We start from the raw sequence: 23948 nt of genomic DNA on the forward strand, positions 1-23948 counted from the left end.
CAAAACCTATACTTTAGCACTAGCCTTCACACGACTGAGAAACAAAATTTTCACCTGAAAATATGTCTCACACGGATGAACTACAAATTCTACCACCCCTCATGTCTGGTTTTAGTCAGGCGATTTTATTAACTCTCTGTAGAAATACTGTAAATAAATACTTAAAATAAATTCATTTTGAGAGTTCCCTAATTTATTTGCTGATTCCTTACCAGTAGGTTAATTATCAATATTTATCTACTTGGCATACCATCTGTGTGTTGCAAAAATTGTATTCATATAGGTTTCTAATATTTCTTAAACTAGATATGTTTTTATAAGACTGTGAATGTCTTAAAATTTATATTTGTTACTCTTTCAAATATATCTAAAAAGGAAATATCATTTTGAATCGGTTTAATTTTTGGAGATATTTCCTGAAACTCAGTTTACACCCCCACATAAGCTGAATACCAGGTTGCATGATAATGTTAACCTCACTATATGTTTACCAAATTCTTTCTACAATCCCATACTTCCTACCTCCCCCTTTTCTTCTTTGTTTCACTTACCCCCATTATTTTCCTTGCCCCAAGCAATTCCATTTATACAATGTACATTGGTCACAATTCCCCCCAAATTATGGGAGTTGAGTACACAGTAGCTCAAATACAAGTACCCCCAAATTCTAAATGCTGATTAACCCTAATCACCACCTAACCCTACCCAAACCAACTCAAATGCTAGAGACCATTTAGCCTTAACTCCATTTTCACCCTTATCCTAGAGGCAGCATTGTTAAGAGTGATATAAAGACATTGCATGACTATGAAGAGAGCAACAATGTAGAACATCTAAACGATGCCATTTTGACATTTGATGTTTTAAATGTATATAATGTAGATGTCTTTAATAAACAGACAACTTGGAATGTTTGAGTATGCTACCTGATATTAGTCAAGTCTGTTCTCAAATCAAATTGTTAGCAATTTTGACATTTAAAGGTTTGCAAAACAAAAAAAAAAAACACAATACAAAATAAGAAACGGTTTAATAACATATCACACAATGTAAATTAACTTTCTTTTCTCAACCACAACTATATTGCCTTGTCTATACAAATATTAAAATAAAATGCAATTTTAAGTTATTTTGTATATACACTGTCATTATAATGCAGCTTTGTGCGGGCTTGGTAGAAATAATCATACAGGCAGTATTATTAATGACATGTACCCAAACAATACTTTTAAAGTTATTATTTAAAATTTAAGATATTATTGTCTATAAAGCAATATTGGCTGACAATGGTTGTTATATATTTAAATGTGTATATACACATGTATGTACACATGCACATACAAACAATATGCGCCCATATGTACACCCACATATACCATACTTTTTTCCTGCTAATTGTCATTATAGGTCAAGATCTGTGGGTATTTAGCATTTAATTAAACAGAATATATATAAGTACAATAATGAAGAGGTTAATATAGATACAGATATATCAAAATTATTAAAATGATTACAAGTACTTTGTACTCATCATGTAACATGTTGCAGATCAAAAAGGTTTTTTTTTTTGTTTTGTTTTTTTACACTAAGCTTGTTTATATACATAACAAAAAAAATATATATGTCTTTCCATAATAAAACAATTAAAATGTATTATGTGCAATAGTTTCTATAGCAAGGAATTTTTCTTGGAAATGATAAGTGTTAGGTTAGTAGAACAAAGGAGTTCCCAATAGACTAATTAGAACAAAATATAAACATTTACATGTGCTAATGTAAATAATTGTGTAATGGCCTCGTTAAAAAATATACAAACAAGCATTATGTTTCAAGGGTTGCAGATTTAATCTATCTATATAATATAAATGTCCTTATTCATTAACAAATAAAAGCAAAGTATAGATTGCTACCTCAAACAAGCACAAAATGTAATCTTCGTACTTAAGAATAAAAAATAAAATAATAAAAAAAATCTATATTCAAACTTCAGATTACAATTGAAGTTATAGCTTTTCATCGTTACATAATTAGGGAGTAGCATGAGATTTTCATAATGCCTCAGTTCAGAGTTTAAAAGTCTAAATTATTTTGCAATGGAGCCTTGCAAATATAACTATGAAAAGCAAATCAATAAAATGTCTATTCCTATCTGTTCTCTGGGGACCTCAGCTGCACAGCCGTACAAAAATCGATGCAACAAATTATTACGATTTCCAGGCACCCACTAGAAGCACTGGACAAGTATTTTACATGGATCAGATTTGTGCTGTGATACTTGGTTTACGGTCTATACAGTGTGCTCATCGTTAAGATATAGCTCAATAAAGTGAAAGTCCACATACATAATGCTATTTAAAGATTTAACTACATTTTGTGGCATACGTTTTTAAACAGCAATAATATTTCTACTTGATTCTCGTGTATACGGACAGACAAAAAAAAAAATGGATTTTAACCATTTGTTTGCTGAATATGCCAAAATTATTTTCCCACTATGATACAAAGCACAAAACACTATTTAAACATGTTTGTAAATAAACAATGCCTTTTTTTAATCAGACGAAAATTTAATTGCACACATAATCAGATCTTTTTCTGCTAGAGATGTTTAGAAGAACGATAATCGTATGTAGCTGTGGTTTATAATTGTTCCCCCAATTACATCACCATTTGTGTGATATAATATAACAAAAACATGTAAACAAGTCAGTGTTTATCAAATCCTAATTTTAACAGTGTTAATATGTTTTACCTGTTGTAATTACATAGGATACAATCACACTGGTTTAAAAAAAGGGTAGCCAGGTAATCTTTTTTTTTTGTGATTATTTAATATGAGCAAAACGCAACTGACATTCCAAATATCTTAATTTATCAAAAGTCATTAAAATCATTAAATTTTTGAATGTGGCCAGTTCCATTGTAACCAAATAAAAAAAGATCACTGGGATTCTATCTTATAGACAGTAGGAAACGTGTCTCAGACACTCGAAACAGTGAATGGGTAGCTTATGTTTAAGTGCTTTGTAAAACGCCTGACCTGCGGTTTACTCACTTGGCTTAACCCCTCAAGAGCCAGATTGTCGGCAAAGGAGTGCTGCTATGCTTTGTTCTTCATATAAAGGGTTAAAAAGCCAGTTGCGAAATAACCTTCGGCACATGTTATGTCTACAGAAGAAGTCACTTCTTGTTTTGGAATTCAATTAAGCAAATCTAATATCCATGCATTGCTCATTCAGATAACTTTCAACTGGCTGCACTTTTCCACTTCTAAAGGTTTCTTAAAGTAATTTGGAACACTCTCTGTATTCAAGAGTGGTATCATATATATTTTCAGAGCAAACATAAAAAGCTAAATAAAGGGTGTAGTCTTAACCAAAAATTATACCATTACTGAGGCGGCAGCAAGCCTTTTGACTGTTGCTCAAGGCAATCTAAAGTGATGGCTAAGATGTTTTAATTATAAAACACACCAGATAACTGAAAATGTTTTCATAGATTTAGATCCATTCCAAACCGGTATCTTACGTTTCCACAACACTTTCACACTTGAACATTTTAGCAAAGCATTGTTAAGATTTTAGACATTTGCATGAATTTCAAAATATGCTCACATTTAAAAATGAACATTTTATGAGCATTAATAGAGAGGTCTGTTAGTTCTATGCATTATAGAGTGTTTCATATTCATTATCTATCCAGTGCGCACTTTTTCTGTTGGCCACTATGCTAGCTCGTAGCCAAATGGTGCATCTTACAAGGCACAAGGCCTCTTTAGGTCAGGTCACCTGCGATCAAAGACTAAACTATTGTGTGGGTTATTTTTAGCTGAGCTGCATGAAGGGGTTACAGGAAGTACATTTAAAGATAGCATTTGGTATAATTTTGTAACATAATGCTTGAAGTCAGCTTCTTTGATGAAGAAGGAGAGGCAACAAGGCCCATATGTAACCTTTGTACCCTCCAGTGTTGAGAAATTAAGCCTATTGCACACAGCTTTCCTAACGCAAACATCTAAAAAGCATGCCGACACCTCCATAATTACTACCTTTACACTGATTTTGTACTAAAACAATGTTTTTGCTACATGTATTTTAAATACATTTCACACTACAAATTAAACACTTAAAAATATTGCAGTATAGTGGAGCTAAAAAATAGTGACATAAAGAAAACCAAAAAGCATAAACATTTTAGATCTTGTACACAAATGTATTTAATTGAAAGTTCTGTTAGTTAGTCAGTTAGTTTTAAGAAAAGATAAGTCACCACTCACTTGTATTCACTACTTTCATCTGCAGAAGCTGTGACACGTTCTTTTAAGGTCCTCACTTCTGTCTGGAATTTTCTGCTGTTCTGCTCTTGGCGAACGGTCTCAGCTATTTGCTCGCTTAGCTGCTCCTGAGTTGCTTTCAAACTGGATTCCAGGAGAAGAAGTTTTTCTTCTTGACTGGCAAGTTCTTGAGCTGTAGAGAACCAAGGGGGAAAAAAAGGAGTCACTATATACCAACATTAAAATTCTACGTATGTTTTTACTTCTTGCAAACCATAGATCTCTTATCAAAGCCTTATGTAAACTTCAAGCAGCTAGTGCGTGTGTATATCAATATATATATATATATATATATATATATATACACACACACGCTACATATACACTCACACACACACACACACACACACACACACAATACCAACAAATTAACAGTTTCAGCATCAGTATTACACTTTAAAAATGCTGAACATTTCATCTCGATCTTTTTGAATGTGAAACACAAATAGCTCATTCATAAGGCATCTTCATAAACCATTGTACATGGGAAGTAACTAGTTAGTGTAAAATACTGTGCTTGTGTGGGTGATTTATTGTCTTGTTAGTATAGTTATAAGATACATTTTTACAGTCTTCCAAACCAATCCTATGTAATTTCAAGGTCTACCAATAGATGGCGCTCAGTTATCAGACCAAGACTAAATATAGCACACACCAGCAGGTCTTTCTTTTTCCTACGAAAATAAGCAATTTTAAGACAAAGACATTTCCCTTTGTTCTTTGTTGACCGCAGTCCAAAATGATATGTGGAGACAATTTGAATAAAATTCTTGCTGTCCAGCAAATATGAGTATTACCTATTTTTTAGTGAGTGGGGATGGAGGGGCAAGATGTAGAAAGGTGTAAAAAAAACACATATAAATGTAAATTATCTTATACATAAATATCTATCAAATGTATCTATATTAAAAAGATTTGCACAAACATATCTTGTGTGTGTGTGTGTGTGTGTGTGTGTGTGTGTCTGTCTGTGTTTGTGTATGCAGGCAATATTTCACAAAATGCAATAGAATTATTATCAATCTTGACCTAGTTTTTTTAATTTTTTTTTGGAAAGGATGTGACAAATGTGTGTCAAATATGCAAAATATTTACCAAATGCATAATGAAAGAGATGCTATATGTGTCATATATGTATATAAGGTTCCAATATAATGCAATGTATGTATATCTGCAGCAGGAAAAATAATAGTACAGTATATTTGGGGCAGTGATTTGAAATTTGGCATTAACTCTTTAAAAATCTGAGTGAAAGCTGGCACCGAGACAGTTAGCAGCAATTGTTAAATAATCTTTAATATATTAAGTAGCATATTTGAGACAACATGTAGTAAGAATGTGCTAAAGACTTTGATATTGATCCAAAGGCCTAACGTGTTTTTGGTTTTTTTGTGTGCACTTGCCCGAAGGCATGAGACAAGCATCTTAACTCAGTGAATTATCTTCATCTGTCTTGAAAAGGTGGCTATCATGCAATGGGCTATCTCAAACATCGGTTGATGAACATGGGCGCAAGTTATATATCTTAAAGATTTATCATTTTGTAATATTGATCTAATTTAAAGGATGCCAAATACTAGCAATGCAAATATGAACAGATTTTGTATGCATTCAACATTGCAAAAAACAAGCAAACATCTTTTTGTATGTTTATGCATTTCCTGGACATACTTTGTATGAAAGCTCATAAGCTAGTGTGCATAAACAAAACGTACTAAGCTTGAATGAACCACAAAGTTGTATTATTATTTATGATATGGTCATAGCTGCACATAGTGTAAGCAGTAATTGGCTATGTCAACGTTGCCTTTTTGTAATACGTGGGTTACACTAAGCAGCAACTGATAGACCGGTAGAATAATAATCATTATTATTATCGCCATTTATATAGCGCCAACAGATTCCATAGCGCTTTAAAATATTATGAGAGGGGGGATATATAACTATAAATAGGACAATTACAAGAAAACTTACAGGAACAATAGGTTGAAGAGGTCCCTGCTCAATCGAGCTTACAGTCTATTAAATTAATTCCTTTGAAAGGTGATTTCAAATTTTTAGGATTAGTTTATGACAAAACCCGACCACTGCTTGGCAAATGTCATAAACAAAACAAAAACAAAAATAGAAAAAATAAAAATTAAACTTACATGCCTGTTTCAGTAACCCAAATTAAACTGTTGAAACAAACAAAACATATGTTTTTTATTTGTTTTTGAAAACAGATGTGGGCAATTTAGACTTCTCAAAGCTGATATTACCCAGTTACCTATCTACACTGCATAGTACACATCCATCAAATTCTGTGGTATCTACCTATCCCTGTATAGATTAGGAGATCATAGCATTTCAAATATTTTATAAAAACAATTGAAAATAAAACCCTACATTTTATCTTTAATTATGACAGAAGCCTGATTTATTTTGTGTTGCATTTTAGGGTTAAGCTACTGATTTAACCGCATGATGTATTTCATGGAGAAACTGAAGGGGTTAATTTTCAAGTACATCTGCATCTCTTTGAGCAAATGAGTGGAACGTTTAATAATTTCAACACGTGTTGAAATACGGACGCAATCTAATGAACAACTTCAAGTGAGACTCCTTTCAAAATCTAAGATAAACCCTCCAGGCTGTAAAACCAAATCTCACTAAGGGGGGAAAGGGAGAGGGGGGTTGGCAATGCTGCCATTACCCAATAAAGAAAATGTAATCACACAGTAAATCAGCTTTTTCTCCCCCCTCAAAAGCAATGTTTTTGGCTTTGTAAGTGTCAAGCCTTGAACGTTTTAGATGAGGCAACATTTTGTTCTCTTACCAGGTGTGTATCAGCTTATGTAGAAAACATCAAGCTTTGAAAAGTAATCACGTTTTCCTGAGTTGCACAGCAGGAAATATTAAAAAAAAAAAAAACGAAATACAAATGGGAATTATACCTTGAAGTCTGAATGCTGGCATATTGCAAAAAAAAAAAAGAAAGCTCTTTGGACCAGACTAGAGTTCTGCATACTGCCATGTTTGAATAGGTTCATAGATTTCTGCAAACCGTACTTTAGATATTAGTCACAATCATCATTTCACATGATAAAAAGCCTTCAAAGCCACCAAATAAGAAACGTTTTCAACTAAAAGTTACATGATCGCATTGTAGCAGAAGACATGGTTTGATAAATGCATTATATGTGTTTACTCAATTACAATTCAGTGATTAAACGTGAGTGATTCAAAAAGTTAATATTTGAAACAGCATTTAACAAAAAAGTTCTTTAATAGAGAGGGTCGGAGTAGTTCATCTGGTCTTGGGTTGAGAAAAATGGCACATAATGGTCTGTTGGAAAGGTATGTAGTATTAAAAAAGGCAGCCATGCTTTGTAATTGGATATATATATATTTGTGTATATTTTATTTATGTCAGATTCATGTTCCTAAATTCCAATATATGATACATAAAAACACACTGCAAGGATTTACTATCAAAAAGGTATTAAGAATTCTAACAGTTTCAAGCCTACCCTGTTTAAAGGATAACACACAATATGAACACAACAAATCTAAATTGTGTGGAGTTTTAAATATTAAAGCAGGCCCATCCATGTGGTAGAGAATATTTACACAATATTTATGCAAGGTATCATGGGAAATTTGATATATGTATATTGCATTTTGTATTGTTTAATTAAATTGTACGTTTAAATAAATATGTAAAAATAACCATCTCTTTGCACATGTATGCATGCAGAGAGAGGGAATGTGAATATATATATATATATATATCTATCAATGCATGTGCATGGATGTGTGTTTATGTATATACAGTATATATCAAGAATGTTTCTGAACATATATCACTAAAGTGTGCAAAGTAATTTATCTATCTAATGTATGTACATGTGTGTGTAAGAGTGTATATATTAGTTTAAGTTCACCAGGCTTTCATATGAAATGATTTGCACATTACTTTGATGGGCAGAACATACTTCTAGAATTCCATATTTCATGGTTAGTGAAGACATACCCATAATATACAGGCAATAATGCAAGTATCACCTCTGTATAGCCTGAGGGGGCTAATCACATGCAAAGTGGGTCATACATGTCCCAGTCTACCTTAGATTAGCGGAAGTTACACTTTAGAGTGTCCATTTTAATGATGGCAGCTAAAATAGCTGCCACCCAGAACTGTAACTCCCACTAGTCTCAGGCAACACTTGGGACGTGTATGTTCTGTTCTAACAGCCCTCCCCTTAAACCATACACTACCCTAACCTTTACATTACCCTAACACACTACACTATCACTAAAATTAACCACTACAATACACATTAGCTCCCACAGTATCTTCATACTAACAATTAAAACCTAAGTTCCTTAACTTAAAATTATCATGCACTGTAAGATATACATAGCAGTGACACATGTATTAGGGGGAAAATATGTAATCTCAGAGTTCTGTAGACAGAAACATTTATACATTTACATTCATTCTTGTTTATTATGTCAGTTTATCATTATATATATATTGTGAGTTTATATATATATATATATATATATATATATATATATGTATGTATATGTATATGTATATATATAATATTGCAGTGATGCAATATTAAAATAGGAAATGGCTTTCTGTGTTCAGATAAAGGCTGTCAAATCAATATTCAACCTAATTTTTAAAACAAATTCCAAAATAAATCTTCATATTTCAGTTTACAAAGAAATAATAATGAATCCTATACAAAAAGTGTATATCGATAGGCTGTCGGGAAAGGGTTAAATTATTTTACGTTTACCTATGCCCTGGACTTGAGCTCTAGTTGATCCCAAGCCAGAGGCACTAGCAGCTGCATGCTTTATTTACAATCCCTTTGGCAGACTTACAACTGCCCTAGGCTATAACATAGTGTACCTAATGTTCAAACTGGCAGGTAATCTCATGTCAAACATACTTCTTTGATTTAAAGTGATCAATAGATTCTTGTAAAGAGGTAATTTCGCTGATGTTTCTACCTTGCTTTTCTTTACAGGTGATTCTCACAAAAGCCCACTTATATGATGTGTGAACAATAAACAGCGAAGCTATAATCATGGCTTTTTCGTTTATTTATTTTTTTATATGTTTCCGGTGAATGACGATTTTAGATCAATACCCCGTGTAATACAATTATCTGCAATGATCTGGTTGTATTGAAAAAGAATTTGCAGTAGACCTCTAGGGGTTTTATCTAGAAGCAAGTTATCTGGCTAGGCTGTGAATAAGGAAGTAGAAAATGAAGGTGCTGACACTTTCTGTCTATTACAATCCAAATGACTTCATTAATTTTTCGCTGCAGTATTCCGCAAGTTTTTGTTTGTTTTATTTATTTTTTTATTCTACACAATTATTTCAAAATTATTTCTTTCTAATGCAGACAATTCAAAAAGAGCAAGATGTTTCGGTTTGCTAACTAAACACATCTTCTTAACTCCCGTCAAACCAGCACTGGTTATTGAAATCTGCAAACGCAATAGCATTGATGGCCTACTGAAAAAAAAAAAAACATTACTAAATATTTTAGAGAAAGACACGCAGACGCATGCATTGTATGTGCGGTAATAAAAAAAGGAAGTGTTTGGTGTGCAGTATTGCAGCATGGAAAAAGAAATCAAATGGAATTATATATGTGTGAGCATGCGTGTATGTGTTGTGTATGTGTGTGCACGCATGCATGTACAAGATTCAGTCGCAGTACTTTAAGATTATTATATATGAATAAGCTACAATTACTTTCATCACTCGTGCAGATAAACCTTTTATTTTTTTCTTCCTTTTTTTTTGTTCTCATCACTCAGCTAAGAAAATAGCCATGCATGTTTACAGTGAAATGATTCCAATATTATCTGTTTCAGTTTTACATAATCAGAAAACACTGAAGGAAAGGCAGTCATGTGGAAGGCGTTGCGACAGCCTGACAGGAAGGTGTGAATCACGAATGGCTTCTTGCATCCCTTTGTATATTTTATTTTTACACACGATCCAATCAAGAGGAAAAGTGTGTGACAGGCGGTCAAAGTCATTTGCCTTGAATTAACAATACTCGTGACTGCTCACAAGCATAACATTTCATGGCAGGTAATCACTTGATCATAATCATTTCTTAAACTAATATTTGTGTAAACAGCTTCATAGGAAACAAATAAGAGAGAGAATTGTGACAGCTTCCACATTTAAATCTTCTTTATTCTTCCAAGTGCATTTTCTGCCATTTTTTTGTTTATGGCTAAGGAGGATTAACAATAATCAGTAGACAGTTTTTTTTGTAATCCTTTATACACTATTTAATCCTATAGTATGATATCTCAGCTGTTCACTAAATTTTAATGAATATGTATTTTTGTTTTATTTCCTGCTTTAACCAAAACATAATGCACTGAATGTGTCATACAGCATTAATAATGCAGGCCAAACAGTAACACTGAAATGAGGGAGGGGGTCAAATAAACCCTATTCCTAAGAGCTTGTAATCAGATGCTTTCTCTAGAAGAAATAAAAAAACAAAACAAAAAAAAAAACTAATAATCATGTGATTGACACAAATTGAAAAATATTTAAACGGAAAAGAAAAAAGATGAATGTATTGATAAGAGAATTGTTTTTATGATTTTGGAGGCATTTTGTGCTCATAAATCATATGCTACGAAAAAATTAAAATAAAGGAAAATACAATTTTATTTTAATGTTTAAATGTAATGTTTAGAATCAGATCACTAATTTAAGGTCTGTGCTGTAAGACGGAACGCGGAGCAATACTTCACCTTGAAACTTGTTGCACTGCCTGATGATATGTACATTGTTAATATATTTCATATAAAGATCTGTTATATATGTGCACACCTTACAGCAGGGCTGCCCAACAGGTAGATCCACAGACGTTGTAGAACTACAACTCCCATGATGCTTTGTCATTCTAAATGCATTCTAAAGGCATGCAAAGCTTCATGGGAGTTGTAGTTCCACAACATCTGGGGATCTACCGTAGCCCTGCCTGACAGTATATTCTCAAGAACTACGTCAAGAATGTATTGACATATATTCAAAACAGGCCCTTTAGTTATTGCTCAATGTGTTATTTTCATCCAAATGAGAATTGTATCAAATATGTCTCACTCAAGGTTAAAATGCGTTTGATACCTTAGACAAAAGGGATAGCAAGACACTTAGAAACATACACAAGTCTAAAATCCATTCACCTTAGTAAAAAGAAATACACATACAATGCACATTATTTAACATTGTAAATTGTGCTTGTGTGATTAAACTATGGGCATACAAATGAGGTATATTTGCATGCAGGTGTGTCTCTTGTTAGAGCCTACATGCTCCTGATTATTGCTGGTTTCTGAAGCTGAAGAATATTACCTGTCTCTCTGTACAGCTTATGCATGTCCTGTAGCTCTTGACTGAGTTCCTTAGCCTCGGTTCTGAGTGCATTGTTTTCTTTCTCCTTTTGATTCTTATTTTTCTCTGCATTCAGGATGCTCTCTTCCAATTTCTTGACCACGCTGTCAAGGTGCTCCGCCTCGGCCGCTTTTTCTTTGATACCTTCTCTTGCCTGCAGGAGATCAGCTTCCGACTTTCTCAGAAGGTCATCTCTTTTGCCTATTGCCTGTTAAAAAAAAAAAAAAGAAAAGAAAAAAAAAAAAACTGTCAGAAAAAAGAAATATGTAAAAAGTCTATACGGAAGATACTAAATGCACACAGATATATTACAGAAATGAATTTGCACAATTATCAATGTCCAATTAAAATCCTTTTTATATATATTAATTATCATAGTGTTGTAAATCCACCAATTTAACTATGTTTTAATACAATTAAATTCAATAAAAGTGAGTAGACTGCACTTTCAATATTTATCAACACACAGATTTGAAAGGGACACCCCACACACCATAACCACTACATAGTTTAGTTATGTAGTGGTTATGATGTCAGAAGTACTCTGGTGATCTCCTTGTAAGTAATACAACCATTTTAGAATGTTGTTACTTTTTACATATTCCAGTCGGAGAGCTAAGCAGGTCCTATACACATAATACTATTATTATTATTATTATTATTTAATAATAATAAATTAGACAATGACAAAAGGTTACAGGGACAATATGTTGATGAGGACCCTAGTCCAGTGAGCTTATAGTCTATTTTTTATTTTATTATACAAATATTTTCCTACTAGTATCAGTAATTAAAGAGGATAAACTGTGACTTATGCTAAAGGTCCTATCATTAGGTTATCAGAATAAATAATTGTTCAGGCACTATGAGATAACAGAAATAGCAGCTTTATTGGGTCAAAAGCAACAAGGTTTTGACTCTACCTGGTCTTTATCAAGCTACCACATCAATGCAGAAGTGACATTTAAATACAGTGATCAATTAAAGAAAAAAAATGAAATTAAGTGAAAACACAGCAGTGAAATTACTAAATTGACCCGGTAGGGTCGATACGTTGCTGCTTTTGCCCGAATAAAGCTGCTATTTTTGTTATACCGGAGTGCCTCAACCGTTATTTATTCTGCAGATCTTGGAAGGGAGGCCTGGTCATCCCTGGCTTTAGAGCACCTGGGTTATTTGGTGAGTGGGGTGTCCAGTACGTCTCTGTCATTAGGTTATCATGATTACTTATTGAACATGGTGGATCCCATTGATGAAAAAGCAGACTCCTCAAACGTGTGGTCTTACACAAATATAAAGTTTTAAAATGTGGCGCTGCTATTTATTTCTACTGAGTAGCTTAGTCAACATACAATTACAACAATAAACCTACCATAAGCTAAAGACCGAACCTTAAATGATGTCAACATGCATTATTTTACATTCCCAATTAATGTGAGGGAGCATGATAGCGGTTTAAGTAATACATTTTTTAATTGCTCTATTATTCCTGGTATATGATCCAACTTGACGCACCACCACATCTAAACTAGACACCATTTTTAATATGTGAAAGTAACAAATGTGTTATTTTAAATGACATGAAAAGAGTTAATAAAAAAATAGTAGCACATTTCTGCTTGTTTAATCTTCATACTAGCAAAGAACAAAAGCAGGTAAAAAAAAAAAGAATACTGTTTCCGAGAGACCACAAAAAATAAATATATAAATGTAAAAAAAAAAATAGAAATTCTATGTAGTTATATAAATATTCATTAATTCCATTATGACATAGCACAGTGCAAAAATCTTGATAACAAGCAAAGATGTCAAAAGTGCATATTCCACCTTAAAAATAACAAGTAGAATGATTAAATCCAATGTAACTAAGCAATTAGAATTTGAAAATTACGAGTAACTATTATAAAGTATTTTCTCATTACGATGCTGAAGACTGAACAAGTAAAAATTCATTTTAGGGACCATTCAAAATATGTGTTATGCCTTTCTCCCAGCAGTAATTAGTCTAATCTGGTTTGCTTTATTGTAATAGTTCATTGTGGTAGGTTTCAAATCAATTAATATTTTGAGCTCATCATGACTGACTGGTATTTACTGGCATGTTGCCACACCTTGATTTTCTATCACATTCAATCATGGCTCTTTTAATCTGAATATTTAGTATTCTTTCATGTCTTAATTACAGCAAATTGCACACAGTTGGCACCATTTCTGGAAATTAATCCCAGAGTACTTTGTTTCTGTCAAGCAGTCAAAGCCTTGGAGAATAATAGTAAATGTTATTGCAGATCTAAATTTAAATGACTGGCTATGTATTTAACGCAGGCCTTTAATTATTCGCGCAATTCATTTTGGTTCAAATGTTAAACATTGTTCATTAAAAATGTAAAATTACTCTAGACAACAAGCCAAGTTAAAATATGTGCAGTTTCTGCTGTGGCAATTGTCTTTATTATTGTGCTTTCTCAGGTGTTCGAAAGCCAAGAGAAAATAGTTTCATATCCCAATATTGCAATATTGTTAAATTGTTTACTGTTTAACGTTATTAGACTAATATGGAATAGAAATTAAAAAACACTTACAAAGTTGGATCCCTAAACACAAACGTATAATACAATAGGAATCATTCTATAATCAAAGTTTTACAAGTTTAACATTATTTCCGACAGAGGTAATGCAAGGAAATTCAATTTTTCACAAGCATGTAGGTCATATCTGTAGCTATGAACTCTATTCCGAAAAAAAAAAGAAAATTAACTAAATTGAACTTTTACAAAACCAGAAATAAAAAATCATGTTTTGTGAACGTTCCGGGGTATTTTATTGTCATTAGAACATTGGTAGGATCGTGGAAATAAAGGGTTGTACATTGTCATCAACACCACTAAGGATAGATGTGACATTTTAATTATGCTCAGTTGGTAAAGAGCGTAAAGATTTACATGAAAATATTCAGCACATCATTACACCTCCATCATCACCAGCCACAAGTACTGAAGTACTGACATAAGGCAGGATAGATATATGACTTCATGATTTTAATACCAACATTGACAACATCCTCTACATATTGCAGTCCAATGATGTGTATATATATATATATATATATATATATATATATATATATATATATATATATATATATATATATATATATATAAATATATATATATATATATTATGTATATAAATAATGGTTGCAAAATAAAATAAGCATTTACTAAATTTGGTTCAAATATTTCCTTAAAAACATAAATTTAAGGCTTAAAAACATATATTCTTTAGCTGTATAACTGGTCAATTCAGCTAATGAAGATCCATCCTGGTTTTGTCCAGCGTATACTTTCTTTTTAGTATTGGACATTGTCCTATCAAAACAATGGAAGACAAATCTCCATTCAAAAGCCTCTCATAGAAATAGTTTCATTGAGATTTAAAGATTCCTATTAAAAAGTATCATACTTTAGGGCTGTATTTGCTCAAGTTCCACTTTTAAAGCAGCTCTATAACCATCTAGGGTTTTTGCATCACTTGGGGAGCAGTGTGGAGCTGAGGTGTGTTACACTTACCTGATGCTGTCAAATGCTGACAAATTTGGTGCTTCATCCATCAATGCTGTACTCTCGCACATGTACAAAAGTACTATACTGATGTCTATGGAGGATCCTGCGAGTATGTCCTCCATAGATATTGTCTTTTGACGAGCGAGGCAATGCCTTATTCCCACAGCAATCACTACAGCAACTGCACCTGCTGTTGGGAGTGACAAAGCCTGATGGTGGTAGCGCCACCTTTAGTCAAGTTTTGTCAACTTGAGGACTTACCATGAGACAAAGTTACCTCTACATTGTCTTACTGTCTCACGACAGTCCTGAGAGTGATTGGGCTTTCTCAGGAAGCTTCATTGGGACATCGGCCACGGTGAGCACTGATAAAGCAGGGATATTACCTCAAATCAACACCCCTTCTACACAGCAGCCATGTCCTAGTAAAGCATCCTGAAATGCCTGATCACCCTCAGGACTGTCATTTATATGTGAGGGATAAAAAGACTTGTCAGGGTCCCCGAGAACGTAGTCCTTCATTGAGCAAATCATATAACTTAAACAGGGCATATGAGCAGTCATGTGTGTGACAGACACTCACCGAACATGCTCAATGTCATAATACATGATCCTGCAGGAAGGCCTTATTGGGAAACAGGTGTTAGCTCATTTGCACCAGTACTGAGAAAAATGCCCCATAAACATGTCAAATTGCTCTCACAAATAAGTGCATTCTACACACAAATAACCAGGCAAGCACTGCATGAGTGAGCCATAAGAATATGCAAATATGTAGAAAATGACCAAGAGCAAACATAGGTGGAATAGCTCAATGAGTAGAAACAACCACTTTGGAACATCTCACACCATAATTTTAGGCTTTTTTGTGAGCAAGAATGGAAACCCACCATGTAATGAATTAAACAGCTAACAGAATGAGAGGTTAGAAATACTTTTTTAATAGTCATATTAATTAAACACCTAAACTGGAACTAGTTTAACTATTTCATGACAAGGGGGTTAAGTAAATGTTTAGGAAGGCATTTTCCTAAATAAATACATATTGAAATACATAATGATACAAATCGGTCTTTGGGCTGAAACTTCAATATGTACTGCTACTGTACAGCAGACTGTATGAGATGAACACAGCTAAATGTTTTCACTAAGGTCTTGTGAATGAACATACACAGACACACACACACACACACACACACACACAAGTATTGGGGAAAAAAATAAAGGATTTTTTATTGATATGTTTCTGTGTATTTACACTTGAACTACACACTTTGTCATATGTTATAACATCTTCTAGTGACATTAAAAAAATAATTAAAGGCTCTGGCATTGCTGAATTAAAATGTCCACAATTAATTAATTGCAAATATTAATGCACTCAGATTACAAACCATTTAAGAATTAGAGAACTAATAATTACAAAAAGCACCAATTACAATTATTCATCCACTAGCATTGTACAATAAAATAGTTTCAAATGTGCACAATTCATAGTCTACTAACTATTTATCTCTTCAATAAAAAGATTCTATGAATAACTATATAATAACTTTTTTACACATAGTTCCATTAACAACATATATTCTTGCCAATGTTTTAAAGATTTCCATATTTTCCTAGGATTTCTTTATTTGTGATCAACTGAATTGCGTAACCAACAGAAACATGTTTTACTCCTATTTGAAAATAATACCTGATCTTTTTGAGTACAGATTTTCCTGGCTTGGGCGAGTTCTTCATTAAGCTGAGCAATGTGCAGATCTAGTTGACCACGTTGCACTTGGTGATGCTGCTGGGATGTCATGATATTCAGCTGCAGAGCCTGAAGAGTCTTTTCTAGCTCTTCAATTTCAAGGGAATATGTTTTCTGTTGAATAAGAGCATTAGCAGCGTCTGCATCTCGTTCTTCTATGACCCTCTGGTAGTCTTCAAGTTTTAAAACTTTCTCATTGAGCTGTTTTTTCACGTTTTCAATCTCCTAAAATAAGAAAATAAGGTTGAGTCTAGAAAATTAAGAAAACGCAATACATATTTGGGAGAATACATACATGTTTCACAATAAAGGAACTATAAACGTGTTGATATGAAGAATAGCAACCCAAAGACTGTATTAGTTCATATCAACTGATCGGTACATATGAAGTCAAGTTGTTGTATAGTGTGCTACGAATATACCATTATATGCTGCAAATATGTCTACTTAATGTAATTTTACAAACCTGCTAACATACATTATTTTGGAATTGCTTATGAATGCTATTTGAAAAATATACAAATCTACATTTAGAAACTATTACGTTCCACATTACACTTGCACTACAAATAAAAGTATGAATACCGAGATATCTACCAAATCTACACACTTAATTTAAAGGGAAACTGTCACTCTTCAGGATTTATAGCATCATGTTTACTTAACTTAATATTTAGCAAATATATATATATAAATATATATTTGTGAAGTATAAAAAAAAAATGAATGTAGAAATCTACAACTCTTTATCCTGAAACTGGGTGCCTACATCTTAACTCCCTGCTAATTGTTGCTATAAGCGCTGTTCTTACACCTAACAGTCAGCAAAGAGAAAGTATACAACATTGCTTCTCCTCTTCGTTTTCAATGTTTTCCCTGACTGGATTATTGATGTAATTTTATAAATCTTAAAGAACACTATAGTGCCAGGAACACAAACATGTATTCTTCACACTATAGTGCTGGTGTTGGCTGGTGTGGCTGTTTAGGTGGGCGGTCCTGCTCCAATCACCCTGAAAAGGTGAATTTACTCACCTTTTTTCCCATGTCCACGCCTACATGGCTGAGATGATCAATCTTGATGATCCCAGCCAATTCAATGCTTTCCCATAGGAAAACATTGGGAGGTTACTGCGCATATGCAGCAAAACAGCACAGCGTCAATCAGCATCTATTCATGGAGATGTATTGAATCAATGAGCAAAAAACGGGTCGCAAGAGTATTCTGAGAACGGACAGCAACTGAAATAGCCTGCCCTTCGGTGGATCCCCGCTCAGAACTCAAACTGCTTTTAGCTCATCTTGTGCCATTACAGAGAGAACATATCTGAAGCATATCAGACTGGTCCCACCCATACGGGCAGTCCAGATCCGAAATGCCAGCAAGTTCTCTCTGCACAAGAGACACAGCAACCCCAGACGATTGTTTCAGCCTTGTTAGGCATCGTCAGTGAGGCATAGCTGATATCTCTCTAGGCACCGTGAGCAAGGGGTCCACGTCTGGATTACACTTTAAACTTATGGAGAGAAAAAAACGGGTCGCAAGAGTATTCTGAGAACGGACAGCAACTGAAATAGCCTGCCCTTCGGTGGATCCCCACTCAGAACTCAAGCTGGTTTTAGCTCATCTTGTGCCATTGAATCAATGCATGTCTATGGGGAATGTTCAATATCTCAATGCAGAGCGTGCAGATGCTGAATGTCAGCTGAACACAGGAAGCACCTCTAGTGGCCGTCTGAGTGACTATCACTAGAGGTGTTACTAGGTACCAATGTAAACATTGCCTTCTCTCTGAAAAGGTAGCGTTTACATTGAACAGCCTACAGGGACAAGCTATAGAAACCAGAACAACTACATTAAGCTATAGTTGTTCTGGTGACTATAGTTCACTTTAAATATAAATTTAAAACAGAGTACCTTATGAAAAAAAATTACACAAGTTATATGTGATTTTTCAAAAAAAAAATGTAATGGTATGTATTTCAGTGAAGTGACTGTTCTCATTTTAAAGGGATATTACATATATCAAAGGTGTAGGTAGGTACTAGAGAAAAATAAATCATTGTGAATTTTTAATAATGTAAAATGCATTCTGATAAGCATTTGCACCTTTCCAAATCCCTTCCTTTATGTAAGGCTTCTTGGATAGTATAGAAAGCTGTACAAGTTAAATAATTTCTTGTTCGCTAATTTCTGCACAAGACATTCAGAGAATTATTACATTTATTAAAAATAAACTTCAATTGAGTTTTTTTATCAAGTGTTTCTAATTAACAAAGTAAAAGTTGAGATTATACAATGACCTCCTATTATGTGTGAGCACAAGAGACATTTTACACCTTTTAATATTCACTAATCTTCTTACGCAAGTAAATGTGAGGCTAGAGACTGGCTGGGGTAGCAAAGTTTGTTCCTGTATAATGTAATAAACATATGGAGTGCATTATATCCCAGAGAAAAGCCAACATTAAAAGGGACACTAAGATGTAACTATTATTATTATTTTTTTTAATGCAAAGTGCAAAGTTAAGATTTTCATTTTATATCATAAAACAAAGTTGATATATATTTTTCAGATTTTTTTATAGATTTATGTACAAAGTAGGTTTGGAATGTCAGTATGCAAAAAACAAACAAAAAACAAAAACAAGAAAACATGAAATTTAATCTAGATAATCTGGTTTTCCCGCCTGTAAAAAAAAATTCAATTTCAGTTTGTTTTAATTGCTTTATTTTTTATTGTGAAGGAAAATTGCTAACAAGGCATGTAATATAGAGCTGGCACATACATGTTTATGCTCATATGTGATGGGAAATTGTTTATATTTTTTCTTACATTTTGGTATATCTGCAGTTGTAAAGTCTGTGCGTGATATTCTTCATTGGAATGGCTATGATTGCTCTCATATGTCTTGAAGTTAGAACAAATGGTACTCATTTTATCATCACTCTCTGATATCTGAAAAACAAAAGTAACAGGAACTCATTCAGGGTGTATTAGAATGTACATTGCACTTTCCATTACCGAAGAATGCTTCTGGAGAGGTCATAGTTACTATACACGATGACTTTGTTAAGAAATGTAGTTTAACGTTTTTACAATCATAGATATATAAGTTACATCATAGCTGAAAGTATCATCAGGGCAAATGTCGTAATCTGTATTTCATACACTGAAGAAGTTGAGATAAACAGGTAGAAAGGACAGTTGGTATGACCTCCTGTCTGGCATTTCCATGAATTCAGTCATTCATATTGATCAATACTTTATGTGTTTGCTATTAGAGGGTCTTTCTAATGTTTTACCCCAACTCCCCTTTTAAATTTTTTCCTCTCTCATCCACTACTTTACAGCAACATAGGGAAATTAGTACAGCATTATTAATTCAATTAAGAGCTATTTTTACACAGTTTTAGTGTGGTGAAAGTTACAGTAGTTGGGGTGGTCATGTAGTTAGTGAGAAATCAGTGGAATTAAGTGTCTTGTAGGTTGGGCTAAACATTAATTATGAACAATTACAAAATGATACAATACAGTACGGATATTGTAATTGACGTAAGCAGTTTGATGTTAAATTAAGTTGCTAGACTTTTTTTAAGGTATTCATTCAGATTATGCATAGACCTGAGGCAATAAAAGATATATGCTACAAGTGGTAGAGCACATGTGTAAATATGTTACAGGTGGTGTAGCAACTGGGAACTATTTGGGCATGGAACTGCATAAAATAAGAGCAATATGAGAAAAGTATGTCTGTGCTCAGATCAGGTAGTTGAACAAAGATTAGCATAGTTTTCTAAATTGGAACTCAGATGTTGTGTATAGAATCCACTATAATAGATGCACATAAAAATCATCACAAATAAAAAACTTTCACAAATAGTGCTATTAATTGGTGACAAAACTGCTTGAGATATAATGATAGGAACTGAATAAATGTCTCTGTGGTGTCAGGACAACTACTAAGCTGCCCCCAAGACATGGCCCCAGTACATTTTGTGAACCTTCCGAATGAATGCGATGTAACAAAAAGTTTGCTGCAGAATATCTTGACACTATATATACTAATGATAATAACAATAAAACTATACTGCTTGTGAAAATGGCAGAAACAAAATTATACAAATCATGGGAGATACTGGTGAAAATTCCTGCATTTAGAGTGTTAAAATATGTTCTTTGAAATACACAGAATATGTATTTTTTTAAGACGTTATACCTTTTAGGATATCTTAAAACAAACAAATACAAATATATACAGTTAACAACAACATTTGGGAGAGATTTGTGCTAAAATGGCTCCATATAAACTGTCGACATATTCCTGCTAGACACCGTGTGGAATAAATATTTCAACAAAATATACTTTTGTAGAATATTTTAGATTTGGCAAATCCTATTGTAATCATTGGATATAACATTAGGAGAACAAAACCCTCAATGTAATATGTGAAATTATATATGTAAATATATAAAAGGCATATGAGGTACTCCTACAATCAGGAAAAATACATTTATTTTGATTTATTTTCCTTAATTGCATTACTTCTATACAGATTATCAAAAGCCAAATAATGATAATAATAAATATATTTTCATTTTTAAATTGTTACAAATAGTTTTATATGTTGTGTTTATGTAATGATGAATTGTGTGTGCATGCCTGCAAAGATTAATATGCACATACTTACATACTACACAAGAACAAGAAAAATTACACATAAACTAGCACACACCAAAAATGGCAATATTGAACAGGTCAACAAATTGCTCTATTAAAAACCCTGCTTAAAAGTAAAGGGAAAAAAATGAAAACATTTTTTTTTTCCAGAAGCAAATTTGAGGCTTTTGGAAACAGTAAATGATAAATATGCACACTGACATATAAAATGCATTCTAATACATACTCCACATTATAATTAGGATAGCTGCTGCCTTTGGTACACACTCTCTCTGCTTTTGTCATAATCAGGTTAAGAACAGCAAGTCCCACTTGAGCGCCCTGCTTAGTGATGCTGGTCTCTGCTGTATGTTTGACAGTTTCAACAGGTATTTGTATGGTTTAGCATTCGAACACTACCTAATGGCCCTATCAATCTTGCTCCAGGATGTAGCACAGCTAGGCAGCAATCCTTAGGGGACAGAGCACAAAACATTTAAAGGGCAAGTCCCACTGAATTAAAGTGGTGAAATTAGGTCACATGTTATGTATACAATTCATTATTTTTGAAAATGTCTCTGTTACTGCTAAAAGAAACATGAAAACCTGCACTAAAGGGACTATTGGGCGCTTGTGTGTTTTTAATTTTTTTTATGACTTACATCTAAGTTAGAACAGAGCAATATATACATCAAGAATCATATTTTAATGTAAACATAATTGTTTTTATATCAGATAATAGTCTCATACTGTGCAGTATTATTTCTATTTACTCATCACAGAAAACAATAAGATGCAAAGAAAAACACACAACCAATCTTACAGATATATGTATAAGGAATAGTCAAGTCTATAAAACATAGGTCAACCACTGAAACCTCCTCTTCCTTTGCTGCTCCTCATACATGTATTATCATGGTGCTTACATGCCATATAGTTTTTATATTTGTTTCTATATTTGCTGATATTTTCAGCATCTGTTGATGCATGGGCAATATTAGCCTCATAGGCGTGCGCAGCTGATTGCATTAGGGTGTGCACCCTAAAGCACAAACACACACGCGGGGTATATATGTATGTGTATATATATATATATATATATATATATACACACACACACACTGCTGTGTGTGTGTGAGTGTGCTGTTAGTGTGTGTGTGTGTGTGTGTGTGTCTGTGTTGCCATGCCTGATCCCTAGTGGTCCTAGTGTGACCTCGCGAGAGGAACCCAGCGGAACTGCTGGCTAGAGCTCCCCGGGTCCTCTCCTGCCTGTGGGCCGGTGAGCAGGGCTGGACTGGGACAAAAAGTCAGCCCAGGTAGAGCAGACCACTAGGAAAGGTGGGCCAGAAATGTGGTGCGTTATATCAGCCACCAATGACAAGCACCCCCCCGCCCTCCTAATTGTTATGTTAGTGTGATACCCCACCAGAGCATTCAGTGCTGTCTGATGGAAAAAAAGTCCTAGTGACTTGGCTCTGTGTGTGTGTGTGTGTGTGTGTGTGTGTTTATAGGGCCTTTAGAGTGTGTGTGCCTAGTGGTGTGTTGCGTTTGCATGTAAGGACTGTATTTTGTGTATCTAGGAGTTGCAGGGGGTGTCATTGTGTGAATGTGTATAGGTGTTGTGCACATGTGTGTATTGGTGTGGTAATAATAGGGGGTATAGTGTGTGTTTAGGGGAGTTGTGTGTGCATAGGGGCACAGTGGGTGCACATGAAGTGTATATCGGTATAGTATGAATGCAGTGGTAGGGTGTTTATAGGGGTATAGAGTGTGTAGTGCTTTTGTGTGTGTATGCAGTGTAATATGTGTGTTTATAGGGAGTAATGAGTGTGTGTAGTGATTAAGTGCAGTGTATAGGGGGTATAGAGTGTTTGTGAGTGCAGAGGGTGTAGTGTGTATATAGGAGGTATAGTGTGTGGTGTGTATAGGTGCTGGGGGTCTAATGTTATGTATAGGGGGTATAGTGTGTAGGTGCATGGGATGTAGTGTGTATGTATAGGGGGTATAGTGTGTAGGTGCAGGGGGTGTAGTGTTATGTATAGGGGTATAGTGTGTAGGTGCAGGGGGTGTAGTGTGTATGTATAGGGGATATAGTGTGTAGGTGCAGGGGGTGTAGTGTTATATATATAGGGGGTATAGTGTTATGTATAGGGGTATAGTGTGTAGGTGCAGGGGTGTAGTGTTATGTTTAGGGGG

The 23948-nt window shown here is 33.9% G+C and overlaps 1 protein-coding gene across 1 annotated transcript in view; it reads right to left on the reverse strand.

Annotated features, from left to right (window-relative positions):
• The window catches only part of LOC134607811 (polyamine-modulated factor 1-binding protein 1-like), a 340326-nt gene that overhangs the window by 208989 nt on the left and 107389 nt on the right, over window positions 1-23948 (reverse strand). The window contains 4 exon segments of the mRNA XM_063450371.1: window positions 4277-4466; window positions 11733-11979; window positions 17031-17315; window positions 19928-20050. Of these exon segments, the coding sequence (XP_063306441.1) occupies window positions 4277-4466; window positions 11733-11979; window positions 17031-17315; window positions 19928-20050 (845 nt within the window).

Source organism: Pelobates fuscus, chromosome 4 (genome assembly GCF_036172605.1).
Source record: "Pelobates fuscus isolate aPelFus1 chromosome 4, aPelFus1.pri, whole genome shotgun sequence".
NCBI classification, from domain to species: Eukaryota; Metazoa; Chordata; class Amphibia; order Anura; family Pelobatidae; genus Pelobates; species Pelobates fuscus.